The sequence below is a fragment of the Zonotrichia albicollis genome, chromosome 1 (genome assembly GCF_047830755.1).
Source record: "Zonotrichia albicollis isolate bZonAlb1 chromosome 1, bZonAlb1.hap1, whole genome shotgun sequence".
In the NCBI taxonomy this organism is placed as follows: Eukaryota; Metazoa; Chordata; class Aves; order Passeriformes; family Passerellidae; genus Zonotrichia; species Zonotrichia albicollis.
Genome location: NC_133819.1, coordinates 46,307,823 through 46,335,548, shown reverse-complemented (window position 1 = coordinate 46,335,548; position 27,726 = coordinate 46,307,823). Strand labels below are relative to the sequence as shown.

General features: G+C 41.6%; 2 protein-coding genes across 3 annotated transcripts in view; one reads left to right on the top strand and one right to left on the bottom strand.

Annotated features, from left to right (window-relative positions):
* AVL9 (AVL9 cell migration associated) overlaps nt 1–4,557 on the bottom strand; it is a 47,752-nt gene extending 43,195 nt beyond the window's left edge. Inside the window, exon 1 of the mRNA XM_005485854.4 lies at nt 4,349–4,557. Within this exon, the coding sequence (XP_005485911.2) occupies nt 4,349–4,414 (66 nt within the window). The 5' untranslated portion in view covers nt 4,415–4,557. The remainder of the gene's footprint in view (nt 1–4,348) is intronic.
* Nucleotides 4,558–10,133: 5,576 nt separating this feature from the next.
* On the top strand, nt 10,134–21,127 carry LZTFL1 (leucine zipper transcription factor like 1). 2 transcript variants are annotated; one of them, XM_005485853.4, is made up of 10 exons: nt 10,134–10,272; nt 12,875–12,999; nt 13,447–13,641; nt 14,150–14,210; nt 15,067–15,135; nt 16,510–16,575; nt 16,701–16,778; nt 19,484–19,642; nt 20,120–20,223; nt 20,782–21,127. In XM_005485853.4, exons 1-10 carry the CDS (start codon nt 10,270–10,272, stop codon nt 20,798–20,800), a joined length of 879 nt encoding a protein of 292 aa, XP_005485910.1. In that variant the 5' UTR covers nt 10,134–10,269; the 3' UTR covers nt 20,801–21,127. The 2 variants fall into 2 exon arrangements, with proteins under 2 accessions (XP_005485910.1, XP_005485909.1); XM_005485852.4 differs by having other exon boundaries at nt 19,469–19,642.
* Nucleotides 21,128–27,726: the final 6,599 nt, after the last annotated feature.

Here is a 27,726-nt window from a genome sequence, read left to right as displayed (position 1 = left end):
AGCCTGAGAAGTGTGCAGAACTCCTACTACACCAAAACTGTGTATTTCACATTTATGGGCAAGAGTTTGAGCAACTACATACAATGAAGCACTGGTTTTGCTGTTACTTTTTTCTGAGGCCATTCCTCTTATCCATAGCAAAGAGGGATAAAAAAGGAATTTTTAATGTTTGTCATTTCATTTCAGATGCATAAAATACCATGACTGAATGCATACTGCCCATGAGTTCTGCCCACTGTGGGACATTTACTATTTAATGACTCACTGAGGAAGGTTCCCATAATAAGTCAGCCAGCACTTACAAAGCCAAGAAACCTGTCACCATTCCTGCTTCCTGCCAACTGCCATTCCCTTCCTTAATGGGCCTGTTGAAAGTGTGTCAAATACTAGGTGGACCTAGCAGTTTGCAGCCAAGTTTCTCCTCCCATTCTCTGGACAGTGCCATAACTACCTCTTAATTCTTAGCAAAGAAACAGCAACCAGCACTGTTTGCACATCTCCTTGGATTCACAGTTCAACTCAGTAACTCCAAAGAAACTGCATGGCAATCTGCTCATGTAGACAAACAAAAGTCTGCAGGTTCTCCAAACATTTACTCTATACTTGCTAGAGAAAACTCCTCCCAACGTGTTCACAATTTATAGTGCTTTCCTTTTCAGATAACAGAAAGCCTTCCCAACAGTGAGTGGCAACTCCCAAACTTTTAACAACTGCCTGGGTAACTGGATCTCCAGACTTAACAATGTACACATAGAAAAACTTCACTTTGTATCTTACATTCCAGCAAAAATGACCCCCAGTTAAACAGTCACCCCTTGAAAGGAGCATGAGGAACAATTGTGGCACTCATACTCCCAATCCAAAGGCACGGAGATTCTATGACTCTCCTTCTCTTTCAAAAACAAATGCATATGGATTGTTTTTCAAGTCTGTGAAAGATATTCCTATACATTTCCAAACGGCACATCAAAGCCTTTACATGATACACACTTTAAGTTAACCAAAGGGAAGAGCTGTACATTTCAAGTGATGAAGCTTCAGAAGCAAAGGCAGCTAATGAAAGAACCTAGCATCAAGAAATCCATAGAAATCCTAACTGCACATGCATTTCCTAGCAATACTACAGAGAAAAGAGGTGGGAACAGAAACTGAAAGGAGCCTTCTCAGGCAAACCAGGTGGATTTCTGTTAGGCAGCCTAGCTCTGTGATCTTTCCATCTTAAGCTTTCCAAGTTCACTCTGAGTGATGTCCATTTGAGCACTGCTGTAGTGCTCCTTGCTTTTCTGCACTTCACAGTCTCAGATATGCAGTCTGCAGCACATGCTCAGACAGTTCCTGTCCACTGGTTCTTGTGCCAACACTCATTTAGATTAAACCTGTGGTTTCTCTTCCTCATTGTTAACTTTCCAACAGTTCTTGGAATGCAACTACATGTAAGGCAGTGTTTCAATGAACACTTCAAAGGCCATTATCAATACTTTAAAGGTCATTGAGAGCAGCCCTGTGGAGAAGGATTTGGGGGTGAGGGTTGACCAAAAACTCAACATGAGCCAGCAACGTGCACTTTGCACATTCTAGCCCAGAGAACCAACCACATCCTGGGCTGCATCCTAAGGAATGTGGCCAGCACGTCAAAAGATGTGATTCACCCTCACTGGTCCTTCACTGTCCTTGTGTCTGTCCTCTGCAGCTGTGCATCTGGCAAACAGAACCTGTGAAACAACTACCTCAAAAGCAACCCACCAAAACAAGGCTTGCTTTTTTGGTCACCTCAGTTCCCCATTTCAGCTTACCACAACTGCCTCTGCTCACCAGTTGTGAAGAGGCAGGAAAGGAAAAGGGAAGAATGTTCCCGTACCTACAGAGGTGAATACAGCCTCCATATCCACTTTGTTAGCCCAGCTAGGGAAGCTCTTCTAATTCTCCTTTAATACAGACTGCCCAGGGACCATCTCATCCAGTTCTGGAAGAGAGAATTCAAATCCCTTTCTCTGAAAAGTGGATCAGAATTTACAAGCATTGATAAACATATTATCACACAATAGGATTACATACATTGCCATTCTTGCCCTCAAATCACACTACTTTGGTGACTTCGCCTTGATCACATGTGGTCTTATTTCTCTTCCAGGCATTTCTTTGTGTCAATTCCCAAGTTTATACTGTTATTACTTATTCCCATTGCACAACTTCATAAGGCACCCCATTTTTATCAATCCAATATTCCTTATTGTCCAGCTCTTACACAACTTTCCAGTTTTCCTTTGAAATACTGATTCCTCAAGTTTGCTTACCATAGTTCAATTTTATGGTGTAAACAATACCAGCACCACTTTTAATCTTGAGAAACACTTCTTGCAAGTACCTTTCAAACCAATGGTTCCTCTTCTGACTCAAATCTGTTTCTGCTTCCTCTCCTTCATACTACTCTTTACCCAAGTACCAGCTCTTGCACTAATTCTCTTGTATCTCTGCCTTAAGAATAAGTGTGATCTGTTATCAAGTTCCCAGCAGATCAGAGCTACTCCATTTCTTTCACAGAGAAAGGAATTCAATCACTTATTCTTACAAAAGATGCAGGTCAGTCAAGCATGATCTATCTTTAGCAAATGCACATAGGACCCAGTCTACTTAGTTTCATGTTGTTTATTAATTCTTTCCTTCACAAATTCCCTGGAGTCTTGCATACTACTGATGTCAAACTCATTAGGCTATAGCTGTGCCACTCCTCACCTCCAGCTCTTTCAGGAAACGTTCTCCAGAGTTCAGTAAAAAATCTGCCAAGTCAGAAGTAGGATACATTTAAAATTAGATTCAAGCCTGGTTGTGGCTCTACTGCTGTCACTTTATTCCTGCACTTCTCCTCCCTGTGACTCAGCTACCTTGTCCCGTTCCCAATCTGCCTTCCTCTCCAGCTTCTCCAGGTCATTTCTTGAGACAAAGGAAACTTCAGTTCAGAGGTATTCCAACCTAATTTTTGACAACACTTCAAAATGTACTTCTATAAACATTTTACTGGCAATAAAAAAAAAAAAAACAATGCTACTAATTTATAGTTTAGGGGGTTGTTTGGGTTTTTTCCTTTTTTTTCCTTGCATCAACACCACTTAATGTGCAATAAAATTAATACACACTCCAGAAGAACAGAAGAAACAAAAGCCTAGGTCTTTTCCAAGAGGCCAACAACAAGGAGAGGGCAAAAATATGCTCTTCCTCCTACAGGTATCCAACTAAGGCTCATCTTGTAACAGTGTTTGACAAGAAAGTGCCTGATAATTATCACAAACCTCACAACCCAGATGATCTAATCATTTCACAGGAACTGATCCCATGAACATCCACATGTGAACAGCACCCAGACACCGTGAGGAGAAAGGATTAACTTGAAAACCATGCACATTGTTCAGAAATTGAGTTATTGCACCTTAGCCTCTGAGGAATTGTGATTGGATTTTTTTGTTGAAGCAATAATTTAATTCTCAGCTACCTTGTGTGGAATGTGTTTATGTCAGATCAACCCTTGTGAAACAACAGCCATCACATTGATTATGTCTTGGCAATTTTTATAAATGCCAAGAACTCGCTACGGAAGAAGATTCACTGGAAATCCAACATTATGTCTATCTGCTCTTGTCATAGCAAAGCAACTGTGTGGGCAGCCCAGCTGGGCAATCACATCTCCTGCTTCAAGGGTTAAAAAAATTTTAAAACAACCACAACACAAAGCTATGAAATACATGACATAAAATCCTTCTACCTTACAGGCCACATGAAGCAGTCAGGCATCTATGAAAGCAGGGAAGAGACAGGCAAAGGAAACTTAAATCCAGGACAGGCTTATTACCCTGGGGCTGTTTGGTACAAGATATACCTGAGCACTCAGTGATGGGCCGGCAGGGATAGAGGAAGGTAGATTAGAACACCATTTGGAGTCTTTTCCTCAGGATTCTCTGCCTGAACGCATCAAGCACGCCCGACTGGAAACAGACACGGTGCCACGGTGCCCCTCACTCTCGGAGCTCCGCCTCGCTGCCGGCGGAGCGCCGAGGCGGGGCGGGAATGGAGGCAGCTCCATGACCACGAACTGCCCGGGGCGAGCCGAGTCACGGCCCAGCCAGGCATCCCCCGGCCGGGGGAGGCCGCGGCCAAGCGGGGCCTCGCCGGCTCCCAGCCCGTCCTTCACCGCCCCCTGAGCAGAGCGAAGCCCCCCGGCCCCGCGGGACGCGCCCCTCCGGCGGCGGCTCCCGCAGCCGGGCAGGCGCCGCTCGGCGCGGGGGAGGGGACCGCGGGAGGGCCGGCAGGAAGCAGGAGCGGAGCGGAGAGGCGAGGGACACCCGCACCCCCTCACCTGGCAGCCCTTCTTGTGGTGGAAGCCCACCACCACGATGTGCAGCACCGGGCCCCGCTTCTCCATGGAGCAGCCCGGCGATGGCCGCGCCGGAGGATGCCGCCGTGCCCGGGCTCTCGCTCCGCCCCCCGGGGTCCGGCGGGGACGCAGCCCCGGCCGCCTGCGCTTCCGCACCGCCGGCCCGGGAGGGCGGGCACGGCCCTCAGCGCCGCCCTCCGCCCAACCCTCCCGGAGCTCTGGGCTGGCCAGCGTGGGAAAGGTCTCTGCGATCGGCGAGTGCCGGTCCCACAGATTAGTGGCAGCCCAGAGAGAAGGCTGGAGGGTGTCTCAGTACAGTTTAGTCAGGTTGGTGGGTGAAGGTTAAGACTGAGGAAAAAAATCAAGGAAAGGCTTCTTCCCTCAAGGGGGAAACGAAACCTCCAAGAGGAGGAGGCTCAGGGGGCTCCTCATGGCTCTCTACAAGCCCCTGAAAGGAGGCTGTGGCCATGTGGGACCGGTCTCTTCTACCGGGCCTGCAGTGAGAGAGCGAGAGGGAATGGCCTTAAGATGAAACTGGGGAGATTCAGATTACATATTAGAAAAGATAATAAATCAGTGTTAATGTGTTAAGGCATTGAAACAGGCTGCCCAGGGAGATGGTGGGGTCACCATCCCTGGGGTGTTGATGAGGCCTCTGGCTCTGGGCGATGTGGGTTAGGTGTTACAGTGGCAGTGCTGGGTGGACACGTGGACTGGATCATCTGAATGTCTCTTTCAACCTTGATGATCATTCTGAGATTCTATAAACATGTCTTAGCATACCCTAGAAAGAAGGCAGTTCAAAGATTTGTCCAAGATCATGGGCAAATTCAGTGTGAGAGGAAAAAAAAAATTTAAAACTGTATCTTACTGCACTCACACCATGCTACCTCTTTAACACCTTTGTTGTGATTCAATTGACTGCTTGAATCAACAGCATTTGGTAGAAGCTGCACTCTTAATAATTAAAATTCTCTGGGGAAATTGGAGGCAGATAATCTTTTTGAAAGAGCTATAAAAGAGTAGTGCTTAAAGAAAATCTCATCACTAACACAGTACCCAGGGGCTCAAATTATAACAATACAGCATGCAATCACATATTGTTTTTCAGCTTCAACAGAAATGTAATAGAAAACATATACTGCGGGGAACACGGGATAAACTACAAGGAGCAATCCTTCTGGCAAAGGAATGGTTTCTTATTAGTATTAGGCTCTTACTGACAGTTTACTATAATTTAAAACCAGAAAATTGCATGCAATATTGGCCATTATCTCCTGCAGTAATGAGATATCCCCCCAAAGATTCATGTGAGTGTTTATGGTTCATTCTCATTTCATTCAGGAAAGTGCAGTCTGGCATCACTCTTACTGTTATGGATTATGCATTATAGAGGCGTCTCAGTGATACTACTGGATAATGGTGGCTTATGGCTTCTCTGAATAGATTATTAGATTTATTTTTTTCTGCTTGAAATTCTCTTTCCTGCTAAAGCAATAAAAACTTACAGTGTCAGTCTAGTCTAGGAAAACAAACTAGTTGACATAATCTATGTTGTTTTCACAGTTCACACTGTGTGCATTTATGAGAAAGAAAGGCAAGTGAGAGCTGCTATGAAACAGCTCTCAGAAAAGTCTCAGAATTTTCCTAAGGCAATTTTCTTTCTCCATGCACAGCTAACAAGTAGCAATAAAAACTCATCCCTACAGTTCTTCTATTACTCAGAGACTTTGCTAAAGAACCACCAGCTATAATATCATTACCATAGTAATAGTTATTTGTTAGTCATTCTTTCAGCCACAGCAATAAGGCAGAGTTCTCACCTTATGTGCTGTGAGACTTCTAGAGATGGATAACCTTTCCCTGGGCAGTACAATAGTTTGTGCCTGCAAGTAACACCAGAGCTAAGCAGTGCCCATGGCAACTGCTGGCTCCCCTCTATTTGTTAAGTACAGCCCAGCTTCCTAATGAACAAAGCTCTGAAGTTGTGGAGACAAGCACGTGAATAAAAAATAAATGTCCTTTGCTTTCTGTTGAAGAAAAGCATAGATGAAATCCTGGCATGGATCTGAGATTTGTATCTAATTTCTTCTGGATGGCAAGCTCACTTCATTGTTGGCAGTATGTTTTCTTTGAAGCTCTTATCCAAAATGAATGCAGTAATTCCCCTAGAAAGTTAAAATAATCTCTTTTTTTTGCCATCAACAAGACCAAATGTCATTTGAATTGTACATTTAGTTACATTAGGGCACCATGATGTAGGAGGCAGTGTTCCAAACAGGCTTCCCCATGGAAAATACTGTGTTTGATCCTGTGGGGATGACGGTGTCCTTCTCATGAGATTGCTAGGACTCTCAAGCGTGCAAGCAAAAGAGGGGAGTTTGGATTGTTAGGGAGGTTTGCAGACACAAATGCAATGTCTCTTCTCCTGCACCTTTAAAGAGGCTTAGATTTGGATGGCAGAAACATTGCTCTCAAATCCTGGCTGTTCTCCCCACACAGGACAAGATAATCTCTTGTCCTGGCCACTGTTGACATTTTCACTGCCCTGGGGTCCCCGCTCACTTTGGCTGGAAGGGCTTGCAAACCTCTAACTCCTGCTTCTTCAGGTCAGATGAGACATGTTTGAAGAAGATAACTGGTCAGAATTGTTTACTTAGAAAATATTGGTTGTGAGTAGTAAAGCAGAGATCTGTCCCAGTGGGTTGTGAGGGGAGCAGCAGAGGAAAGCTTGACACCCCAGGTGTAGCTGTTAATTATTTGTGAAGTAGACACTGCTCTTTGGGGCCCCTGATCCAAATGCTCCCCCTCCAAATACTAGCCATGAAAGGTGATAATTTTCTTTGTAATTCTGTGCTGTTTTCCTCAAAACCTCATTTCTGCCCTGGTGTCCTTTGTGGAAGCTCTGGAGGTTGGCAACAGCAAGCACAAAACCCCTTATCACAACCTAATGCACACTGCAGGTGTGACATGGACGGTCTGTTATCTCCTTTTCTCCTTTTGAAGACTGACATAGCACTAAGTGCAGGAGACAGCTAAAGCCAGACAACACTGACAGGAACGCATTGAAGGCTTAAACAAAAAGAAATAATGAGCATATGGTACATTCCCACAGTGGTTGTCAAGACAGACAACAAATATCTTTGAAGGTGGGCTAGAGAAATTGAAAGCAGACAAATTCCAGAATGATGATCAACCACCACAGTTTGGGCTTGGCTGGCAGCTCAGAAAGTTGCCGGTCCATTCAGCGGGGAGGGTAAATGGTAGTGAAAGCTCAAACTGTGCAGGATACACATGTATCTCATTCTGTTCCTTTCCTTACTCCTGGTTATTGCCACAGCCAGAAAAGGAAACAAAATGCTTTTTAGTCTGATCCTGTGTGACAGCTTTTTGGCACCTGTTATTACTTTCGTCTTATCCCAGCATCTCATTTGCCCTTGCTCCCTGCATTGGCAGAAGCGTAGGGGCAAAGGTATCAGTGAAAGGGAGGTTCCTCTGTCCAGTGTTTTGTGCTGTTCTCTTGTTACACCTTGGCCATCCAGGGGTTACTCTCTTTGTGACTGGTACCTGAAAACACGCACTTCTGTTCTTTTGTGCTTCATTTCACTGGAGTCTCTTTGCTAATGAGAGTGCAGAAGCAGCCAAGGTAAGCACTTCCAGGTGCAGGGATCTTTGCAGAACAGAGCAATGGCATCATCAAGGCAGATGAATCCAGATCAGCAGAAGCTGAGGCTGTTACTGCAGCTCAAGCCTTCTTGAACATCCAGTCATTCCATTCATGCACAGTCATTCTAAGCTCTGTAGAGAGGAACTGCTGAAGGAGGGGAATGAGAGAAACCCATGGCTGAACGTGTTTTGGCCCAACAAGATGCCAACATTGTCTCGTAGATAGGTTATATAGAATCCCCATAAAAGTTGCCAGTCAACATCACTGGTGGCAATGTGTATTGATAACACCTTTTTCTGCACAGCTTGCTGAGGAACCTGAAGAAGTGATGCTGCCAGTGTGTACTGTGTAATGGAGCAGAAGACAGAGAGGTGCAAGCTCACAAGGAATAGCACAGCTCCTGTCAAGGTTTTTTAGGCCAGTTTCAGCTACTGTAGAGCTGCTTATGCTCAGGACCAGCCTTTGTGCATATGGTCTGTCTTTCTGCACTCCCTTGATTGCCACATGGATGTTGTTCTTGGTTATGAGGACAGACTATTTTGATGGAATTTTGTCACTTGTTCCTGATTGTGTCTGAAGTAAATAAAAATTAAGTTAGATTTGCCACCAATAGAGCTGCCTACTCAAAATGGCCCATTAATCCTAAATTGGTCACTGCTGCTTTTAGGGCCATTAGTTAATGGGAATACACTGCAGGCTGTAGTCAGTAAGACAAATACAACGTTGAGGAATGGAAATTGCAATGGATCCCATGTTTCCCTCTCAAACTATGGAAGAAGGGCAGTTTTCCCTTGGGGCTGCTCTGTTTCAGAAAGTGCCTGGATGGAGCAGCTGCCCAAGTGCAGCAGCCCTCCTGCCTGTGGGTTTTCCAAACAGCCTTTCCTCAGCTTGCTGCTTCCTGGTCTGTTCATCATTTAGCTGTGTCATTCCAGTGCTCTGCTTTCACCACTTGTCCAGATATGGAAGGTGATACCAGTTTTTGAAGAGTCCACTGGTGTCATGGGAGAAGGCCATTACATCCCTTCTTCCTGTTTGTAATGGGACTGATTCAATGATCAACATTTCCTCTGTCTGTGGCTCACTAATATTGTATCTCTGCTGTGACAGATCTGGTCTCCTTCTGCAGGCCTTGAAGAATTAATGGACAAAATCCATAATTTCAGTGTTTAATTACTCCTTTTACTTACACTGGAAAGTCCCAAGCTCTGTCAACATTACTTTTGTCTTCTCCTTGGGTGCAATCAGGGTTCAATGCAGCTGGTCCACCTCAATGGGTTAGACTTTTTCCATACACTCAGCTGATGGATGCCAGGTTATTTTTCTGCATTTTGTAAACTTTTTGGGTGATCCAGGTGAAAGACTCTGGTGCCAATTACCCCACCTGGAGTACTGTCTCCAGCACAGGAAGGGCATGGACCTGTTGGAGTAAGTTCAGAGGAGGACCACCAAGATGATCAGAGGGATGAGGCACCTCTCCTATGAGGAAAGGCTGAGAGAATTTGGTTTACTCAGCCTGGAGAAGGCTTTGGGGTTCCCTAATTATGGCTTTCCAGTATCTGAAGGGAGTCTACAAGTTCTTGTAGTGACAGAACAAGGGAGAATGAATTCAAACTTAAAAAAAATTTAGTTATTAGGAAAATATTCTTCACTGTGAGGGTGATGAGGCACTGGAATGGGTTGCTCAGAAAAGTTGCAGATGCCCCAATCCTGGGAGTGTTCAAAGCTAGATGAGGTTTTGAGTAACCTGGTCTAGTGAAAGGTGTCCCTGCCCATGCCACGGGGGTGGAACTAGATGATCTTTAAGGTCCTGTCAACCCAAACCATTCTATGGTTCTGAGCTGTCCTGCTGACATGCTAATGCTTTCCAAAAATGCGTGTTTAGTGAAAAAGCCTTTGGGAAAAAAAAATCTTAGGTGGTGTAAATAAACGGGGGATAGTTCCCATCGCGCCTAACGGCCCCTACCGCTTCAGCAGCTCACTGCTACACAGTACAGTTTTCCAGATTTCTCACTGCTACACAGTACAGTTTTCCAAACTGCACCTGAGAGCGTAGGAAATACAAAGGTAAAGTTAAAAAATAAAACAAAATAAAACATCTGCTTTAGCTGGCACGGCGGCACGCGGGTCACGTGGGCGAGCCGCCGCCAATCGGAGCTCGCCGTGGGCGCTCGCGAGGCTTCGGTCTCCATGGCAACGCTGGGCCCGCAGCCGTCCGAGCGCCGGCGGAGCGGCCGCCATGGTGAGTAGCGGGAGGGGCCCGCCCGGCATTCCCGCTTCATTCCCGCTTCATCCCGGTGTCCCGGCACCGAGGCGCTCCGCCCCGGGCGGCCGGCCCGCAGCAGGGGCAGGGGCGCGGCCTGTCGTCATGCGGGAGCCGCTCGGGGCAGCTGCGGCCGCCACCTGCCCTCCCGGGCATCCCTGCCATCCGTGCAGAGTCTCCCAGGGCTTGGGGTTTGTGCGGGATCCGGTGGCCAGGTGGCTTATCTGCGTATCAGCGTGGCTGGTCACGAGTGGCCTGTGCTTATGAGTTTATTTACTAGTATAATTTCGTTTCAGTCTGTATTGAATAGAAGCTTTCAACTAAACCCTCCAACAACAGCAAAGACGACATTAATTTAGTTTTCTGTATGATCCCTCATCTGCAAAATGTGGGACTTGGTGGGCAACATCGGTCTTGCAGCCACACTGCAAGAGTGGTTTTAATTAGCGCTGCTGCTGCTTCGTCGGCTGCATTGAGTTTCCAGAGTGTTTGTCAGGACCCAGGACATCCCTCTGGCTGTCCTGAGCAGCCAAGACCCCTGCCAGGGGGCTCAGAGACCCTGGCACAGAGCCCAAGATGCCTGTGGTTTTGATTATGACCTGTGGAGCAAGTTACCAACCTTAGATGAAGATCTGCAAGCCACGACAGTTAAGTAGAATGATAGTGAATTTATCACAGGGTGAAAAAGTAGATTTTGAGGTTTTTTGAATGGAGATTCAGAGGGGCAACATGGAGGCAACTAGGCATGTCCAGCCTTTCTTCTTCTTCTTCTTCTTCTTCTTCTTCTTCTTCTTCTTCTTGGCTTCGATCTTCTGCTGTGATGTTGGCACTTTCAGATTAGTTTAGAGTAGAAGCTCACTGTCTAACATAGGTGATAAGTATTAGAAAGTAATTGTAAACATTGTATATGTAGTTTTTAGTATAAAGACATAACAGCACCTCGGGGGCAGGCAGAGTGCCTCTGTCTTGCTGAGCAGACCTCGGCAGGACAGGAGAAAGAATTTTGTAGATAAGATGCAATAAACAACCTTGAGACCGAGAAATGAAGAGCTCTGACTCCTTCTTCAAGCGCTGGGCTGGGAAAAGAGACTTTCTAACTTCTCTCAAGGTCACTCTGACCAGCTAGAGACCCCGACAAGTATTGATTGTTCATCCAGGTATCCCAGGATAGCATTGTCACTGGAGCTTCCCTAAGGACGAGGTGATCAGATGAACTGTTTTGTCTGAGTTAGTACATTGCTGTCTCTCCCCAACATCAGCCAAGCTAACAAAGTACATTGGAGTAAATGAAATGGACCTGCCTTTGCATCAGCTCTCCAGGGACTGTGGTGACAAACTCCCACTCATGCCCTGTTGTGCCTCCTTGTCACTCATGCTGCCTGCATGAGCTGTGTAGTTCTGGTGTGGTTGCCCATGCCCATAATCCTTTGAAATAGAGGCACACATAAAAGGGCTACTTAGCCAGCTCTAAAATTACTTCCTTCTTTATTTGCCCTGGCAATATTTGTTTCTGGGTGTCCTGGTTTAGGGCTGTTGAGAAACAAATTCAGATTATCACTTAAGATCTCCTTCTTCATCAAAACCAGCATGGGCAGCAGGTTGAGGGAAGTGATTTCCCCCTCTGCTCTCATGAGACTCCATCTGGAGTGCTGCATACAGTTCTGGTGTTTCCAGCTTAGGAAGGACATGGAGGTGTTGGAGCAAGTCCAGAGGAAGAGCATGAGGCTGACAAGAGCACTGGAGCACTTCTCCTGTGAAAACAGACAAGTTGGGGCTGTTCAGCCTGGAGAAGAGAAGGTTGTGGAGCGACCTCATAGCAGCCTTCCAGTAACTGGAGGGGGGCCACAGGGAAGCCAGGGAGGGACTCTTCATCAGGAACTGCCGTGATAGGACAGGGAGTAATGGGCACTAATTGAAAGAAAGTAGGTTTAGATTAGATATACCAAAAAAAAATCTTTATTGTGGGGGTGGTGAGGCACTGAAAGAGGTCATCCAGAGAAATTATGGATGCCCCATCCCTGGCAGCGTTCAAAGCCAGGTTGGATGGAGCTCTGAGTAACCTGGTCTAGTGGGAGATATCCCTGCCTGTGGCAGGGAGTGGGAACTAGATAGTCTTTAAGGTCCCTTCCAACACAAGCATTCTCTGATTCTGTGAGAAGTCTCAAGAGTTTACATAAAAAATAACAAATATAACATACTTTCCTCTGGGCTTTTGTTAGTAAGTCTATGAAAGATACATCATTCAGCTACATTATGCATGTGTAATGTAATACTAAGATATATTTATCCAAGACCTTCCTCTCCTGTACAATCCTTCTGGTTCTGATTCTCTGACTGCCTCTGTCTCTGATTTTGTATGACTTTTTGGAGGTTACTTGAGCTTGCTTCCAAGTGCTGGAGCTTTCTCACCCACTTATGAGAGGTGCATAGGGACTTGATATACTAAAATATGGTTGTTTTTCAACATGCTGGTTTGCATGCTAATCCTTTAAAAGCAGTCACAGGAACTAGTCAGAAGGCAAGTGTTCACAGTGGTTATGCTCATTTTTCCTTATGTTTGTGCTTGTATCCTCCCCTGCAGGCAGAGCTGGGCGTTAATGAGCACCACCAGAATGAAGTGGTCAGCTACATGCGCTTCGCTCGCTTCAAGCGTGGCATGTGTCTCAAAACAGTGGATTCTTGTTTCCAGGACCTCAAGGACAGCAGGTGCTGGGTGGGGTGGTGCTGAGCAAGAATAAAACAAAATATCCTAGCAGCAGTGGCAGGTTTGAATACTTTATAGGGCAAGTTTTCTCCATTTAGGTTTGTATGTTCTTGTATTTTCCAGAAGTCAAATGCTTTTAAACCCAAGCTCATCGAATTCCTAGGAATTAACAGAGATATTGACAGCATGACATTGCTTCATGTCTTGCTTCTGATATGTAAATTCAGTGCAAGGCTGTAGATGAATTAATATTTGTGATTTTACTGATTTAAAGAGAAAATTCAAATAAAATAACCAATTAGTAATGCTGTGGTCATCTAATAATGACTGACAGTGGAAGTTTTTAGGAAACATTGCGTTATATGAGTGGTACCAGTGTAGTGAGATCTCAGAACAAGGCAGAATTGTTACCTTTATCACACCTGACTCTTCTTGACCTCTCTGTTTAGACTGGTTGAAGAGACCTTCACAGTTGATGAGGTGATAGACATGCTGGATGGGCTGCAGAGTGTCGTACACAGCGAAGTGGAGTCAGAGCTCATCAACACAACTTACACCAACGTTTTACTTCTGAGGCAGCTCTTCTCACAGGCTGAGAAATGGTACCTGAAGTTACAGACAGACGTCTCTGACTTGGAGAATCGGTAACAGCTCTTGGACTATACTTGCAACAAAAAGAAAACATCAAAGTGTTGACTATTTGCATTCTTTTCCTAACCATCAAAACCTATTCTTTTACTGTTGTATCAATGATAGGTTAGCTTCAATGTTTCCATCTATAAAGTAGCAAGATACAAAATAATTTCAAAATTGTGAGCAAGATGTCTTATTAGTAATATTCTTATTGGAATTAATCATTTAGGAGCAGGTGACTGGACTCAATTAAAATCTTTTATTGTCTGGTTAGATTATATTTTAATTAAGGATGCTAAATCTATTGTAATGCATGTATCATGCCATTGCATGACATGATCTATTGCATTTATGGTATTGGAGTAGGGCTTCATCCTGTACCTCTGACAAGAATTTTACATACAAGAAAAAGCATAGCAGCAGCCTGGTAAAATGTGTTTCTTAGTGTAGCTCTTAGTAAAGAAATGTCTCCTTATATTTTTCTTTGGTAAATAAATGCCTCTTTATTTTTTTTTCAAGAGAATTATTGGACCAGGTTGCTGAGTTTGAAAAATCAGAATATACCTCTTCAAACAAAAAGGTAGAATTTTATTTTAATCAAATCATAATCAAATGTCATGTGGAGTCATGAGAGATGTTTAAAATGCTTAGTACTGTCTCTTTGTGCTCAGGAGAAAACCAAAAACCCATTTTTTTTTTCACAAAACAGTCTTTGAAACTCTCCAAAAATTCACATTTTGCATTTTGGCACCAAGACTCCCTCTGAAGTGTCTTGGCTGTTTCCAGAGTGCCTGTTCTGCACTTCTGGGGTGTGTCTCACACACCTCATCTCAAGGTCTGCCAGACCAAGGATGTGTTGAAGCATCTGCTCCTCGGTTCCCTTCCCTTGGCACCTGGGCTGAGACGGGGACATTCAGTTGTGCCAAAATGGACCCAGGAGCTCAGAAGAGTGCACAGTACAGATATCACTCTAGTTTGTCTTGCATGAATATGGCTGCTAACCTTATTAAAGGTGTATTTATATATGTTATATTGTATTTATATATATAAAATACATGCTATTTTTAATACCTTAAATGAGAAAATTATTTGGAGCTTTGTAAATACTTTTAACTCTTACAATCACTCAAATATTATGTTCTCCTTGCTTCTTTTTTCTTTTGGTTGCTGCAGGATTGTCAGTCTTCTGTCAAACCACATTTGCTATACTTTTATGTCTCTGTGCAGTATCTTTGTTTAACTTAAGCTCAAAGTGAAGTCCATAACTTAGAGCCAAGGAAGCAGTAAAAAATGAATTTGAAATAAAAGGCTGTTCATTTGCTTTGCAAAAGAAAGCTGAATTGACTATCAGTAGTTATTCTATAGGCTAAAAGAGTACTTTTCTTCCCCCTAGAAATATGTATAATTAATTTTTTTCACCTTTATTATTTCTTTAGTCCACTGCAGATCCCATTAAACCAAAACTTGCTCCATTAAATGAAGGTGGATCAGAGCTGCTAAACAAGGTAAGAACTTGACTGTTCAGGCAGTTGTGGTCAATGACCATTCTGTTTATGCAAATGAACTGAATAACTGTACAGTAATATCTGCATAATGTGTTTGTCACTATACAGACATCACAGTAATATATCCCAAAATGTAAAGCAAAATACTAGTAAATTAATAAACATTGTAAGCATCAGAAATTTATTGTGCAATCTCTAACGCGTATCGCAGTATCAACCCTTCTTTTACAAAAACATTTTGGTCTTTGTAGTAATTTATTTTTCCTTTTAATGGAGTAAAATAGTAAATTAGTTCCATACAGCTAGCTGGTGCTTCAACAAAGAAGTAAATTAAAATATACAGCTGGCTGAAATTACCAGGTTATTGAACATTATTTGTATCAGCTAAAGTCAATTGTATTACATCCATTCTTTTTTGTTTTGTAAGTTGGTTAAATTCCTCCTGAAGAAACAGGCACTTAAGGAATTTGAAATTTACTGGGTTTGAAAACATTTGATTTCTCACTTGCTAAACATTTTCAGAATTATGAAACACTTTCTAGTACTTAATCCTATCAATAATTTTTATTAGGTATTGTACTCATTTTATTCACCTACACTTTTCTAAAATGTCACACTTTTTACAGTACCCTTTTAAGTTCTTGATAATCAAGATAATTATCAAGGAGTTTTATTTTCTGTCTTCTGTCCTGCATTCCCAAATGATGTGTTGAGTACAATGTCTGTCTCAAGTTGTTGTTATTCACTGCAATAATTAAAGCATTCAAAGAATTCAGGCTTGTTTTGCTTATAGGTTAATGTAGTTCTCTTCCAAAAATAATTTCAAAATCATAACAGTTTTTCTTGAATATGTACATCTGTTATCTTTTTTTCCCCCAAATCATTCAAAGTTGATGTGATGAATTTACTCTGATGAAACATGGGTATTTCCTGTGACACAGAACAGGAGATGCAGTAACCTGGTATTTGTCTCTCTTGAAAAGGAACTGCAGATAAATTCTTCCTTACCTGTTGATTGAAAATATGAATTATAAGCAACAATGTGATTTGCATCCCTAAACATGCAATTTTTAATCATGAATCTTGTTACAAAGAAGATACTGATCTCAATAATCTCAATGCAGTAAAGCATGTGTTTAGGTGAACAGCCGTATATGTTACAGTAGAATTGAAGACTTAAATTGCTTTCTCACTGAGGCAAAAAACCACAATAAATTAATGAATTACTGACTTCTTGTGGAGGCCATTTTTATAAGCATTTAGGATCACTTTTGTTTTCTTAAGTTATGAAGTGTATTTTCTTCCCTGAAATATTTGCAAAATCTGAAATGGTGCCAGGGTGTTCACAAACATTTCTTGTTCTTTAACCCAAAGACAGTTGCTCATCTCCAAGAAGAAAATGAAAAATTGAAGACCAGACTCAAGACCATAGAAACACAGGTAAGTTGCCTGTAAATTGCTTAATGTTCGTTACATATTTTAAAATATTTAAATAAGAATCCCATGCTTATTATGTTTTCAGTTAAAATACATTTCTGAGGTTTTAAATTTTCAATGTATTGCAGGCTACTGCTGCCCTTGACGAGAAGTCCAAGCTGGAGAAGTCACTGAGGGATTTACAGATGATCCAAGGAGATCAGAAGGTAAATATAATTATATCCCTCTGCTCCCATTTAACACAACTGTTGCCAGCACATCCAAAATGTTGGTCTGTATGGTGTGTTCCTGTTCTGGTAAATAGAAGAGTTTGAGTTAGTGTTGTTCCTGCTGACATTGTCTGTTCCTCCTCAGCAGATAATCCATAACATTAGTTGATGTTATGGCATGGATTCAGGAACTATCAGAGTTCATATTCCCAGGGCTGATATTTGTATTAACAGACACAAATCCATGTCTGTCTGTTTCTTCATGTTTAAGAATGATACCTGTTGTTGTCAAGGTGGTCACGACACAAAGCAGAGACCACAAGCAGTCTCAGATGGAGCTCTTTATTATTGAACATGGCTGACCTTTTATGTGCTTTCTAATTGTTCATACTTCTTCTGTTTTAACTATTAGCTACAATAAATCAACATAACACTATTAGTAAAAAGTTACAATGACTTCAGTTAACTTTCTAAAAATACTTCGTCCAGCTACAAAGTCCTTTTCTTATCTTTTTTCAATTCCTCACCTCTCTTAGTCCCCTTAGTTAGAGCCTTGGAGAAAACTCCTTATCAGCTTCTTCTTGCTTCTCAGCTTCTTCTCTTCTTCTTGCTTCTCATCTTCTCCTCGCTCCTTTAGCTAACAAGCCTGCTGTTAACCCCTTCCACAGATACCTAACCTGGTTTTTAGAGCAACAATAAAACACTCATTCTTTCACACATTTGTCACTTGATGTTGACAGGAACAAGCCAGACTTGCTGCTTGTTTGATGTTTTGCTAGTTCTCCCTATATCAGCATACTGTTGAAAACTGTTTCATTGTTTATTTTCATTACTTGAGGTTCCTAATCTGTTTTGTAAATGCGGACTCCAGCATGGTGAGTTGCTGCTGGCAAAAAAATGTAAGAAGCCTCAAGTCATGTTGACACAAATAAATCTCTTTAGGTCACCTGAGTATTTTTCCAAGTTTCTGCCTTTATTTGTCAATAATTAGAATTTTCCAAGGTTTGTTCATATGTAATTGTGTCTTAAATTTAAAACATCTCGGTTCAGGCTTTCAACAAAATTAGAACAATTTAATCCCATTATTTTGAGTAATCGACTTTAAAATTCCTGCAATATTTACAGATTAGGAAATAAGATTCAGGATAATAAAACATTTCTATTTAATTTTCATATTTTAATCCTGATTTCTTTTTATTTTGCTTTCTACCTGGTTTATGGTATGTACTTGGTTTCCTTAATATGTTAAAAGTTTACTTAGTAACTTTCAAAATTGTATTCAATAATATTTTTAATGGGCAACATGATTAATCAGTCATGAAAAATATTTTCTTTCTCTGTTTTGTTAAACTTTAAATTATTAAAGGTTTAAAATACAAAGGGGTGTATTAAATCCTGGATAATACTGTTTGTAGTGTTGAAAGATTGGAACCAAATCTCGTCCTGCTTTTCTGGTTTAATATGAGTTGGCCTCAGTGTCAGGGCTGCTGAGTATCTTCAGCTTTTATGTCCTAATTTGCCCTCTGTAATCTGTCACTTTCTCTCAGTTGTTCATAAAGCAGTACATTTCAAACTCTTTGAGCAAATAAATGACTGCCAAACCACAGCTGGTTCTTAGGGATCACTCATCAGATTGATATTGTTTTTTTTTAATTAATAGTTAATAGATAGCTTCATGTAGAAAGTGTGAGTTATAGTAACTGGGAGTAACTGCTCTGTTGGTTCAGTTTAATTTGAAGATTTAGAATTTTTGCATAAATGACATATGTAATGGTTAGTGAATAACAGTTAAAATGTACAAAATGGATGTAGTGCTTTTCAACATGGCAGCCTTGGACTCTGTCTCAGAATTCAAAATAAGCTTTTCATCTGTACAGGTGCTACTGTCCTGCTCTCAAGTCTTATGTTCCAGATGGAAAAAGGAGCAAGGCTTTCTTAGGTTTTAGATTTTGTTGTTTTAAGGTGCTTCTAGTTCAGCCTCATCCTGGGTCATGACACTTTTGAGTTTGAAATTGAGCTTTAAAACCTGGAAATGTTTTGTGTTTGGTTTTTTGCTTTTCTTTAAATGAAAATTCGTAGAATAGTTACACAATTATTATGTTTTATGACTCAGAGCTGATGTTCAGAAAAGTTTCAGTTGATTCTTCTCATAAGGAAACAGGAAAGTTGCTTTGCAACTTGGAGCCTCTTTGTGTAAGACCCCTGAGAACGGTGCAATGCTGGTACCTGGCTGAGAGTGTGAACCTTAACACTTTCAGCCTTTCCTACCTGCCCCACACTAACAGCTTTGGAAGTGTTTCAAAAACACATTGTAGTGTAGACATTCAGATCTTAAATGGTAATTTACTATTTCTATATGGCAAATAATTTCTTGTAAGGTGATTCATCCTTTGGCTCTAACTAATTCCTAAAGAAGCGAAATACAGGAACTTAAAATCTCATCTTGGCTGAGAAGACATTCCAGCCATCTTTAAAAAGCATTTATTAACAAGATTTTAAGTTATAAATCAGTCCCTGCTCTAGCTCCTTTTTTAGTTGAAGCACTTCTCACTTAGGCTTTGCAGGAGTAACTTGTACATCACTATTAAAAGTGAAGGTGTACCTACTTTGTGTGGAATTTTGCACTTAAAATTTTAATTATTTCTTCTCTTGAATTTGACATATTTTAAATATTTCTTCTGTTGAAGAATAATGCAAACCAGGATATCACTGAACTGGAGAATAAAGTGGCAGCTTTGAAATCCCAGTTTGAGAAGACTTTGAATGATACTACTGCAAACCAAAAATTCTTGGAAGAAGACTTGGTGACAACAAAACATGACTTACTGAAGGTTCAGGATCAGCTATCCACAGCTGAAAAGGTTGGCATTTTACTGTAATGTGAAGATGCATTTCTTACATTTTAACTGATTAGTGATTTAACAAGCATAAGCTACAGGGTGCAGAGTTTACCAGGCACTTTTTGCCCTTGTATTTTTGTTATTTCAGTGGCAAAGCACATGAAACATAAAATAGCAAACCCACAGCTAACTGCATATTTATAATAGATGAATATTTAAAAACTGACTATTTGTCTCAATAGAAATTTTTTAATGAAAAGCATGTTCCCAATCTTCTGAAGACTTTTAGCTTGATTTTGTTAAAAAATGAAGTTGGGGTATCTATGGCTGCCCCAGCAATCTGATTTGAATCTACCAGCTGACTTTATCTAAATCTGAGTAAGTTACAGAAAACTAGTATCGTGAAACTTGAGGAGGAAAAGCAAGTTATTTTTTTAAAAAAAATACTTTTGTCTAGTCTTCATAATATGTAAAATATATGTTGATGTTATTATGTAGGAGCTGGAGAAGAAATTTCAGCAAACAGCTGCCTATCGCAACATGAAAGAGATTCTCACCAAGAAGAATGAGCAGATAAAGGATCTGCGTAGAAAACTTTCCAAGTAAGTGGTGCTGCCCTGTCTGTCTCAACAAGATCCTTGTTCTGAATCCATGCTCTGCTCCCATTTTGTCTCTAAAACAGTCTATATATTTTCCCTTAAAAAGAAATTCTAGCAGGCTGTGTTTTGATTTTTGACAAACCAGTCCTTTGAATGGATGTTTGGTGTGGTTAGGGCTGGTGTGTGCAACAGCAGCTGCCATGTAGCAAGTAATGAGAGAATTTAGTGTGGAGAGCATACAGGATATTCATGGTAGATAAGTCCTCAGGTGCTGCACACAGAGATACAGATGGGAGATGCTCCAGGTGCTTTGGCAATTGTTTGGGTTTGTGGGTAGGTCCTTCCTTCATTCTATTTGGTAAACTGGCCAGTTTTAAAAAGAGAAAATAGTCTAAAAAGTAAATGCATTTGTCTGTGGCTTAAGTCGTACAGTAAACCATGACAGAAATATGTCACTCTTGGGTGTAATATATTGCTTTGGTTTCTTTAGAGACAAAATGTCTTTGGGGAATTTCTAGTCTGTTTTAATTATTTTTCTATTTATTCTTTTTTAATCCTCAGATATGAGTCAGAAGACTGAAATACCAAAAAGCATCTGATCTATCAGAAGTTGTCATGGAAAGAAAATGTAGGCTGGTATTATTTTTCAATAATTTTTGTTTTGAATGGTGTATTCTTTGCTTCTAGTGTTTAAAATAATTCTTTATTAATATTCATTTCACACTGAAACTCTTATCTTACTTCCTTGTAAACCTACAATTTATAGGTATTAGTTTCTGCAGTCATGTTTTTAATGGTTAACCATTGACATTCCTTGAGAAATAGCAAACAGGACCTTGTTGAAGAACTGAGAACATTCCCTACAAAAAAAAAAGGAGTTTATTTTTGTTAAAAAAGGGAGGAAAAAGACCAAAAATATATGCATTAGAGTTTTTGATGTCTTCAAGGTGGAAACTCCAGTTGTTACTTTTGTGTAGTTAATGTAGTCATGAAGTAGCATTATATGTAAAAATTCCATCAGTGAAAGAGTAGGAGGAACCAAAAAGAAACACTGATTCTGTAATGTTACTTCCCACTGGACATGTCACAGTTCAGCAAAGTGTGTCAGTAGCATTTTTCTAGAGGGTGTTCATTAGACAATGAGATAAATATGCTTTATAGCCAGAGTCCTAGACTCTTTCAGATAAAGTTGTGCTTTTTCACTGTAATTGATTTAAAGCAATTTTGAACATCAGAAGACAGATTCTGATTTTGCCAGTATTCTAAATATTGAGGTGATAATCTAAATACGCATAGTAAAGTTAGTGGAGAAACGTTTTTGGGAGAAAAGTTAGTTTAAATGTTTTCATCTCCTTTCTTAATGTAACCTCACCAGAAAACAGCTTACTTCTCTTGAGTCTTCTACTTGTAATTCTCTGCCTTGCATTTGTTTGTCAGTTGCCTAATAGTGCATTCTACTTGTTCATCTGTCCCTGTTCATATGTATCTTGTATTTTACTTCAAATAAAATACTATGTTTTCAAACATTTGATCTTTAAGGAGCTGGATTTTTTTAATAGGAATGTTTTGTATAGCTATTTTTTTAATATCTGTAAGACTGGGTGGCGGATCAGTAAAGAATCTTGCTGGAAAAGAGAACATGTAAATTACAGATTCGTGCTCAAAGCCACGTCACATCAAACAGCTGTAAAAGAGAAGTAGCAGTGACAGGGCTGAGGGTGATGGGTTACAGAAACTGGCATTTAACAATGTTTTTCTCAGGAGCTGCTTGAACTGAAACGGATCTTTTTTCCTCATTATTTCTTTAACAAGCAAAGCTGTTAAAATTGCTTAACTCAAATCTGCCATACACTTGCAGTCTGAGTTCTTCTTTCTTCTCTAAGTTTAAGTTCTCATGTTTTCTGTAAGTTCTGCTGCCTTTTGCCTCCCACTGTTTAAGTGAGGTTGGTTTGACATAAAGTCTCATGCCTGTGGGAGGATGTTATTGCTGTAGCACAATAGTAGAGAGTTATGGGGTGGCATCCTCCTCATCAGTGACAGTTAAGATAATGAAAGGTATTCTTTTGACCCTTGTACAGTCACTAAAATGTTAGGTTCTTAATAGGCATGTACCAAAGAGCTTTTTGGCCTGTGTTTGCTCAGAACGAGTACTTGTCTGGATGAATGTTGTGGGTATTTTGTTCATAATAACACTCACTTTATGAGATCAATTACTATTTCTAAAATGGCAGGTAAAGGGTGAAAAAAGCCAGAGATTCTCATGACTCCTGCTGGTCTTCTCATCAGTCTTTGACTCCAGAATATGAGCTCTGTGATCAGCCCTAATTATCTGCATAGAAACCATCTCAACAAGAAAGTACACTGTCAGCTTCAGTATATGGTTAAATCTCAGTGAAATAAGTTGGCTTAGACAAGCATTGTTACACACCTTGTTACCTCCTCAAATGAGTGAGGCAGATCTTGTAAAGAACTGTGCAGTGTAAAACTGAAACTCAGACTTTGATTTCCTGCCTTGCAGATTGCCAGTTTAGCGGGTGTGGGATCACTGAGATGCTCGCTTTTTGTGCTGCAGAATGGCTAATTAAAAGTCTTGTGTGGAGCTCTTGATGAAAAATACATCATTTTTGACAGGTGATGTACCTGTCAAAGAAAACCTGGAGCATTATACAGTTGTGATTTTTTTTCTTGAGATAGGTACAATATTTTGAAGATGGAAATGACATCTGAACCTCTCCTGCAGTGCCTGATATTTCTAAAACTTCACTTCTTTCCTTGAGATGTAAATTCTAATACTCCTTTTAGCAGTCTTTGTTCCTTATACTGCTCAAATAGACATCATCCATTTCTTCCATTTCACTTGTTGATTCCCTAGGTATGCCTGAAGGGAATGTTTAAAAAGAAAATTCTCATATGACTACCTGGTCTGCAGAAATCAGATCTCTTTCAGGCTGGTTGGGGTTGGTTTTTTGTTTTGGTTTGGTTTTTTCCTGCAGGCTGAAGAATATGTGAATGAAATCTAAGCATCTCAGCTTTGCTAGTGCTGACTCTGACAGCCAACAAACAACCCCATACTCCAACAGTGACTTCAGTGGTTGTTAATAAATGAGGGGTCCTGCATGTTGCCATCCTAATGAGACCATATATAATTCAATGATCTTTAACTGTTAATAAAATACTCATTAGCCTGTTTTTTTCTTGTGCCTAATAGCCATTTAAAAAAATGTCCTAAGGTGAGTACTAATACCTACATTGACACTTAACCTGCAAGTGCACCTTTTTGTTTGATATTGAGACTGATATCTTGAACAGCTGAAATCTGGACATTTCCCACATACCTTGCTTTTGGGAAACACAGTCATCTGCCAGGAGCTTAGATTTCAGTCCAGCCAAAACATTTGTAAGATTCCTTAGTTTGATTTCCCTCTTCTGGCATTATAAAGGACAGGTGTGTAACAAGAAATGCTGTGAAACCACAGTGAAATCTTTACTGCCTCAGGAAGCAAATGTGAATCGTGTTGAGGTATCAGGTGGCTGAATGGATCAAGCTTAAAAGGTTTGATTTCTAGAAGGATGTGCCTTCTAAAACATTGTGAAGTAATTTGAAGGTAAGTTTGTATATGAACAGGTAAGAATTGTTATTGTAATTGTTACCATGGTTATTTTTGTAACTGACTTTGAGCAGAGAATGTGCCTAGGGAATTACCCTGTGATTGTTAATTTCGACAACATCCCAGAGAAGGTGTTGTCCCAGAATTCCTGCCCTGCTCTGGCTGCCCACAGACTCTCCCTGAAGATGTCTAGATGTGCCCTCCTTAGCAGGGTCTCCTCTTGGACATATCCTGACACATTAGGCAGCTGTTTTGGAGTCAGCTCTTCTCCAAGTAAAGGTGGGTAGGTACATGTCATTCTGTTTCAAGAGAAATTTTTGTTTGTTAATTATTTTGAAATTCTTTTTAGGAACTTGTTGATGTAGTGCCTAGGAGTGTGCAGGACTGCGGCAGGGCAGCTCACGACTGACAGCTGCTGGTGAATAGGAGAGCTGCCTAGAGACTTCCCCAGAGGGCAGGCAAGCCTTGACAGAGGCAGGAGCAACTGAGAGGTGACAAGCAGAAGAACTGACTGAGTAATCTAGCTATTCTTTAGTGACATGCCAGTTTCTGACTCTCATTTGGCACAGGTCAGTTTTGAAGTCTGGGTGAATTAGGTACAATGCTATGAATCCAAACTTTATGGAGTGAATACCCTAAAAAAATCACACAGTCAGAAGATTGAGAGAGCTGTGATGCTAAGGAAAAGCAAGGAAAATAAAAAGAGAGACTGTTTTCAGGCATGCTTTTCTTGAGAGGTTGAGGTAAAGTTAAACAGTTTTAAGGGTGATTGAGAGGCTGGAAATAACTTCAGGGTACAGGCCTTAAAGGCAATCATCTACAGTTTGGAACTAAGCAGCAAGTAGTAGTGATAAACTGGAAGGAATAATTGTAATCCTAGTCACTGCTTAGAGGAGTAACTGTAACCTCCAATTACACACACAGAGCAATTGCCCAACAGTTGTCATGGCCTATGAGTTGTCAAAAATCCAGATGGATTCTTTCTTTTTCCTAAGGTAAGGAAACAGGCACCTTAGGGTAGCAACTGTCAGCAGTGAATGCCAACAGAAAACCCGTATGTGGAAGCTGCTACTCCCTTGTCTGCATATCTGCGTCCCTTGACAGCATCAGTAAATACATGCAGAGGCTGCAGACACTCCATGCCTTTGCTCTGATTGTCATCTGACACACTAGCAGATGTACACTAGCAGTGTTTGCATTTGGAAGTGAGTTCCTCTAGGAAGTGAAGGTAATAAACAACAGAGCTGCTGACACTTTGTCCCCCTCCTGCATGACTGGCTCATCAAGGAAAGCCCAGAGGGTTTATTTTAAAATCCAAGGGGTATAGTGATATATGTTGTAGAGGTAGCATAATCAAGGTCCTGGCTACCTGGTAGAATTTCTTCCCTTGTTTCCATGACTTTTGCCAATCAAACTATTGAGCTTCTCTCCCACCCTGAAATCATGTTGTTGTTAGGACCCCAGATTCCCTTTTTGTCTGCATTTTAGGTAGCTGGGAGAGGCAGTTGGCTTTTCAGTGAACTGGCGTCAAGAGACACAAGACCAGGGTTTTTAGTTGATACCTTCACCTAAGTTCTTGAGGTTTTGCTTCAGTGAGAAATGGGATTCTTGCTTTGTTTATCAGCTTCTGACTTGGTTTACATAGGGCAGTTCTTCTGGGCAGTCCCATCAGTCCCTGGTCTGCTGTGCAGATGAACCCCTTCCCTTCTCAACCACTCTGCCAAACCCTATATCTCAAATTTGTTAGGTACTGGGAGAAAAAATTATTTCTAATCCTTCTTTAATCTGAGCAGTGGCATGATCAAAATTTTTGCATATGTCTATTAGAGTCTTATCTTTGTCCCTAAAGATAAAGCCCAAGCTCTTCCCTAACCCAAATGAAAGCAGTTCAAAGAAGATAAAATCATGAACAGCATCAGAAATAGCATATTGATAATCTGAGGTGAGTATGGAAAGTCCCACAGCAAGAATTCCTGTGTGTTGTCTGTTTAAATACATTTAAATATATTTAAAGTGTGTGTCCCAAGGAGCCAGTAGATGACAGGCACTTTGCTGGGTGCCTGTGTGCATGACCACCTTTCAAAAAAACTGACAGTAGTCTGTGATCTGAGCTATTTATGAGACTGACATTTGTGAGAGAGGCAAGGGTTCATCTCATTCCACCTGAACTTCCTGATCTGGCCTGACCCGAGATGAGGCCATCACACCTCTCTGCCTGCACAATCTCCTCCAGTCCATTAGTAAACTAGTTTGAAATATAATGGGGAGGAGGTACAGAGCCAAGGAAATCTTTAACTTGATGATGCTCATCAGTAGGAGTAATCTATTCACACAGAAGCAACTCAAGTGGTAGCAATGTGCTATGTTTTAAGCCTGTCCTGTCGGCAAATTATTTAATACTGTAAGCTATTTATACACATAATTTATAATAAATCCCACTGCCAGGGACAGGCATTTGACTTTTTAATAATTTGTGAAGGTCTTCATGATGTGGGATAACTCACATTCTCTATGTGTGTCTTTCAGTTTAACAGCTTATGGATTTAAAATTACCTTGAATTATTCCTTCCAGCAGAATTCTGGGTTATACCCATGAGACATATTGCAGGGCTAGCTGGCATGCTGCAGTTCTGCAGGCAAGACAAGAACTGCATGGATACTGCAAAAAAAATCACAGACTCCCTCAAAACTCTACTACAGGCAGCTTTGCAAACCCTGATGTTTTCCAGTGAGAACTTACATCTCTAGCACCACTAAAACACACCCTAAAGAATGGATGCACTTACAGGAGATGTGTAAACCTTTTGCCATCACCTGCTTTAGCAGACAGAAAAGCAGTGTCCCACGTGGTGACGCTGATAATACAGGTGCCTGGTAATACAGGTCAGCAGCACCACCTGAGTGCTGCTGCTGGGCTCAGCAGCACTGCAGGACACACTCTGCAGTTCAGGCTCCTGTCCAGAGCCCCCAGGGCTGGAGTTCTCACCCATACCCACAGCTGGAGGCTTTGGCTCAGCCAGTGCCCAATGGGATGCTGGATCAGCACACCCAGAACTGGCAGGGACCAAATTCCTGGTGCTGGAGGAATGAGACTGACAGCAGCTGAGTGAGTCATACTTGTAAAATGATCCTGAAAGGTGCCCTGGAAAAACCCCATTTAAACAGATGAAGGAAGCTGAGTTCCTGGAGTTGATCAGCTACTTTTTATTGCTGCAGACGCTGCTGGCAGCCTCCTTTGCTGGGAGACCTGTCCAAAGTGGTTGAGCTCAAAGTGTACCTTGGCAGGGGCCCAAACCACAGGGTTCATGTTCAGAATGGCACCCCAGTGTGCCTTCAGACAACCCAAAGGCCCCCTAGATCCTTCTGCCTCCACAGTGGTCACAGACACCTTTTTCCACTGCCCTTTGAGTTTGGTCCCTGCTGCTGGAAAGTATTTTAGAATGGCAACACCTCAGAAAATTCACCTGCAGCAGTGGGGTTTGAGCACGAGGGTGAGTGAAAAGAGAGTGGCTGTTTCACCCTGTCACGCACATGCAGAGCATGTAGAGGGAAAGCATTATTCCAGGAGGGTCAAACTTGAGTGTTGTCAGGTGTGCACTGGGGTGGGGACCTGCAGGACAGACAGGACTGCTTCAAGGCCACTTTTGGAACTAGGGAGTGTGCTGGGTTGGTTGAGGTGAGCACCAGGGCACAGTGATAGGATGTTGGAGGATTCTGTTTACTCCTACCCTAAAAGCACTGACAGTCTCTAAACCCAGTCCTAATTGTGTGGGAATCCCTCTTCTGTGCAATCAAATTCAAGCTGGTGCCTCATGCACATGAATGCCACTCGGTAGGAAGGGAGCCCTGTGGGGAAGGAGTGTCCCATTTCCAAAACCAAACTTCAGCCCCAATGTTA

What these genes read in the sequence shown, in the direction of transcription:
- LZTFL1 (XM_005485852.4), top strand. An exon ending in GATCAGAGCTGCTAAACAAG is followed by an intron (nt 15,136 to 16,509) that starts GTAAGAACTTGA and finishes TTTAACCCAAAG; the next exon opens with ACAGTTGCTCATCTCCAAGA. An exon ending in AGCTATCCACAGCTGAAAAG is followed by an intron (nt 19,643 to 20,119) that starts GTTGGCATTTTA and finishes GTTATTATGTAG; the next exon opens with GAGCTGGAGAAGAAATTTCA.